The sequence below is a fragment of the Apteryx rowi genome, unplaced genomic scaffold (assembly GCF_003343035.1).
Source record: "Apteryx rowi isolate R43461 unplaced genomic scaffold, aptRow1 scaffold_68, whole genome shotgun sequence".
Classification (NCBI taxonomy): domain Eukaryota; kingdom Metazoa; phylum Chordata; class Aves; order Apterygiformes; family Apterygidae; genus Apteryx; species Apteryx rowi.
In genome coordinates this window covers 1,909,877-1,913,392 of record NW_020450960.1, presented here as the reverse complement: position 1 = coordinate 1,913,392, position 3,516 = coordinate 1,909,877, and the positions used below count along the sequence as shown (strand labels likewise).

Genomic DNA, 3,516 nt, shown 5'->3' with positions numbered 1-3,516 from the left:
ACCCGCTTTCTCCTTCGGGATGCGGGGTCGCCCTTCCCCGCTTGCCCCGACTTCCCGCTTCGGGGCACTTCCCGCATCCCCCCGCTGCTGGATGTCCCTTTAACAAGCCAGCTGGCACCTCTGGTTGCTTAATTGGCAGAGGTTAATTAGGAGTCAGGGCTGTGCCTGCTTCCTCTCTCCCAGCTGGCTCGCAGGGCTCGCGCGCCCCGCGGGGGGATGCGGGGAAGCCTCGCCGGCCGGCAGGGCTGACGCCGAGCGGCGCCGGGAGCCGCGCTGGGTCGCTCCGCGGTGAGTGGGGCTGGAGGGCGCCGGGCTGTGCAGCCGGCCCGGGGCAGCGCTCCCGGCCGGGCGCTGCTGCCGCGCTGCTGGATGGCAGCTGGGGGACCGTCCCCTCCGTCTGGGGGTGCCCTGGGCAGGGTCGGGGTGGCTGCTGTGCCCTGAGGGCTGGTGCTTTTGGGGCTCCCTCTCCCCACGACCCTGCTGCTCTCCGCACCTTGGAGATGCAATGAAGAGCTGGAGGCGAAGTGGGTCCAGGCTGCTCCAAAGCAGCCACRTGCCACAACAGCCAAGCCAGCAAAGCCCTTGCTGTGGCCAGGGACGGCTGTGAGCCACCGGCACTGCTGGCTGGGTGCTGCTGCTGGGTGGTGGGTCCCCGGGTGTCCCTCTGGGCTGGGGCCCGAGCTGCRAGCGGGACCATCCTGCAGGCTGTCGCCGCAGGCACCCCTCGCCCTGTGCCACAGGGAGGCACAACCATGGGAGGGAGCCGGGGGAGCCCAGGAAGGTGTCCCCCCCTGGGCGCTCCTGCCCGCTGAGTGTGCGCCACCTGGGATGCTCCTCAGTGGGTTTGCTCCATGCCAGGAGCATCTTCAGAGCAGCCGTGTCCCAAGAAACCTGCAGGTTTAGCCGGCCCCATCTGCCCTGTGCTCCCCAGTGGGGAAACGGAGGATTAACTTCCTCTCATTTCCACTCTCTTCTGCCAGAGGCGTGAAGCTCCCTAGAAGATGGGCGACTGGGGTTTCCTGGAGAAACTGCTGGACCAAGTCCAGGAGCACTCGACCGTGATCGGGAAGATCTGGCTGACCGTGCTCTTCATCTTCCGCATCCTCATYCTGGGCTTGGCCGGGGAGTCCGTGTGGGGGGACGAGCAGTCAGATTTTGTGTGCAACACCAAGCAGCCGGGCTGCACCAACGTCTGCTATGACAAAGCCTTCCCCATCTCCCACATCCGCTACTGGGTGCTCCAGTTCCTCTTTGTCAGCACCCCCACCTTGATTTACCTCGGCCATGTTGTCTATCTTTCCCGGCGGGAGGAAAAACTGAAGCAGCAGGAAAATGAGCTTCGGGCCATCCATAGCAAGGACCCCAAGATAGAGCAGGCTCTGGCAGTGGTGGAGAAGAAGATATCAAAGATCTGTGTGACAGAGGATGGGCGGCTCAAGATCCGAGGGGCCCTGATGTGGACGTACATCATTAGTGTGATCTGCAAGAGCATCTTTGAGGCTGGCTTCCTCGTTGGCCAGTGGTACCTCTACGGCTTTTCCATGGTGCCCGTTTATGTGTGCAAGAGGAACCCCTGTCCTCATCAAGTGGACTGCTTCATCTCCCGCCCCACCGAGAAGAGCATCTTCATCGTCTTCATGCTGGTGATGGGCCTGATCTCCTTAATCCTGAACCTCCTGGAGCTCTTCCACCTCTGCTGCAAGAACGTGCTTAGCAACATCAAGAAGGTGTCGGTGCCAACCAGCCCGGTCCGGGACGCCTTCGCCAATGACATGGTCTCCAGCCCCTACCCACCCAAGCACTACCCCTTCCTCCCCATGGGCGAGAGCCACACGCCGCCGTACCAGGCCTACAACAAGCTCTCCAGCGAGCAGAACTGGGCCAACTTCAACAACGAGGAGAACCTGGCCATGAGCAGCAGCGGCAGGCCCCTGTCGGACCCCTACGCCGCGAGGGCCCCCGAAGCCCCGGCCCTCGGCGAGAAGCAGTGCAGCCGGCCCAGCAGCTCGGCCTCTAAAAAGCAGTACGTCTAGCGCTGGCTGCTGGCGCCGGGCCGGCTGCGGCGGGCGAGGGGGACCCGTCCCGGTCCCTCCTGCTTGCCAAGGTGCCGGCCGCGGCGGTGCTGCCCGCCCTGTGCTGGGGTGCTGGGCTGCTGGGCTGAGCGCTTGGCGTGGGGCACGGACGGGTCCGTGCTCCGCAAGGATGTGCCGCAGTGCTGCCGACGGAGCCCCTTGGAGCGGCCGCTCGCTCCTCTGGGAGACTTTGGGACCTGATGCTTCAGGAACGCGGCTGAACGCCTCCAGTTCCCCAGGGCAGAGCCTTTTTTCTCTTCTTTTTTTCCCCTGTATACTGTAAACAAGGAAACCACAGAGAGACTTCCCCGGGCTGTGTCTGTGTCAGGAGGATCCTCTGGGAGGATCGGCTGTGGGAAGCAGTTTGCCTCCAGCCCCACGGAGGCCCACAGCCACAGGGAGCACCACGTAACGGGTCCTGGTCACCAGCCGTATCCTATTTCTGTGACCCCTGGCAGCAAGCTAATGCCACCACGGCCAGCACGGTGTTTGCTGCAGGGCTGCCCCGCTGCCGGCAATGAGGGGAGGGTTAATGGCGATGCTGGCTCCAAGTGGGGGAAACTGAGGCAGCAGGCGGCTGGGTCGGCCCTGGTGACCCCATCTCTGCAGGGCCGCCCACTCTGCGGCCCTGGGAGCGCGACCCCCGTGCCGCGTCCTGTCCCTGGGCCCTTTCCCATGCGATGTGTGTCTCTAAGTTATTTTTAACCTGCCGGCCTGACGATGAAGTTTTCTGCCTTAAAGGTGCAGTCGTGCAAAGGGCATCGGGGCCCTGGGTAAAGCCGAGGGCTGTGTCCAGCCCAGGCCAGCAGCCCCTTGAGCCCTGTGGTTTTGGGGGGAGGATTTAGCCTAGCAATTGCTGGTTTGGGGGGGGGCTATGGTTTTTTTGTATTACTTTGCACAAGTCATCTCCTGCTGCAGCCGAGGTGCTGTGGGAACCTGCTCCGTGCGTTTCCCACAGGCCCTGCAAAGCCCGGAGAGGYGACTGCGGGATGGGGCATTGCTCCCCAGCGCTGTTTTGTATCCCCCCCAGCAGACTCGAACGTTGCAACTTGTTAAATAAAACTGAATGAATTAAAAAGTGATGAATTGTGGTGCATTGCCGGGCCTGGTGCCTGGGGAGGGGGAATCCAGGGGGCCACGGTCTGCTCTGGCAGGGGCTGAAAGCACGAACCTCCCTGTGTTAACACCTTTCCCGCGGCCCTGGCGCCGCTGAGCAGCACAGCCCAGTCCATCGCACGGGGGCTGTAACGTGGCCCCGTCGTGCACCGCACCGCCCAGTGCAGGGCTCGGCACCGGCTCCCAGCCGCCGCCGGGGCCTCTCGCCCCCCTGCCCCRGCTCCGCTGCAGATAAACCCGGTGGAGGCCGCGGAGCCGCTCGCTGCTGCATAATAGGTGGAAATGAGCCGCAGATAAAGACACACAATATGGGTTCGGGCTGTTGTTT

The 3,516-nt window shown here is 63.5% G+C and overlaps 1 protein-coding gene across 1 annotated transcript; it reads left to right on the top strand.

Annotated features, from left to right (window-relative positions):
- The first annotated feature begins 979 nt into the window (after positions 1-979).
- On the top strand, positions 980-2,049 carry GJA4 (gap junction protein alpha 4). The gene has a single exon (XM_026085952.1). The coding sequence runs from the start codon at positions 1,002-1,004 to the stop codon at positions 2,031-2,033; it is 1,032 nt and encodes a 343-aa protein (XP_025941737.1). The 5' UTR covers positions 980-1,001; the 3' UTR covers positions 2,034-2,049.
- The last annotated feature ends 1,467 nt before the right edge of the window (positions 2,050-3,516 follow it).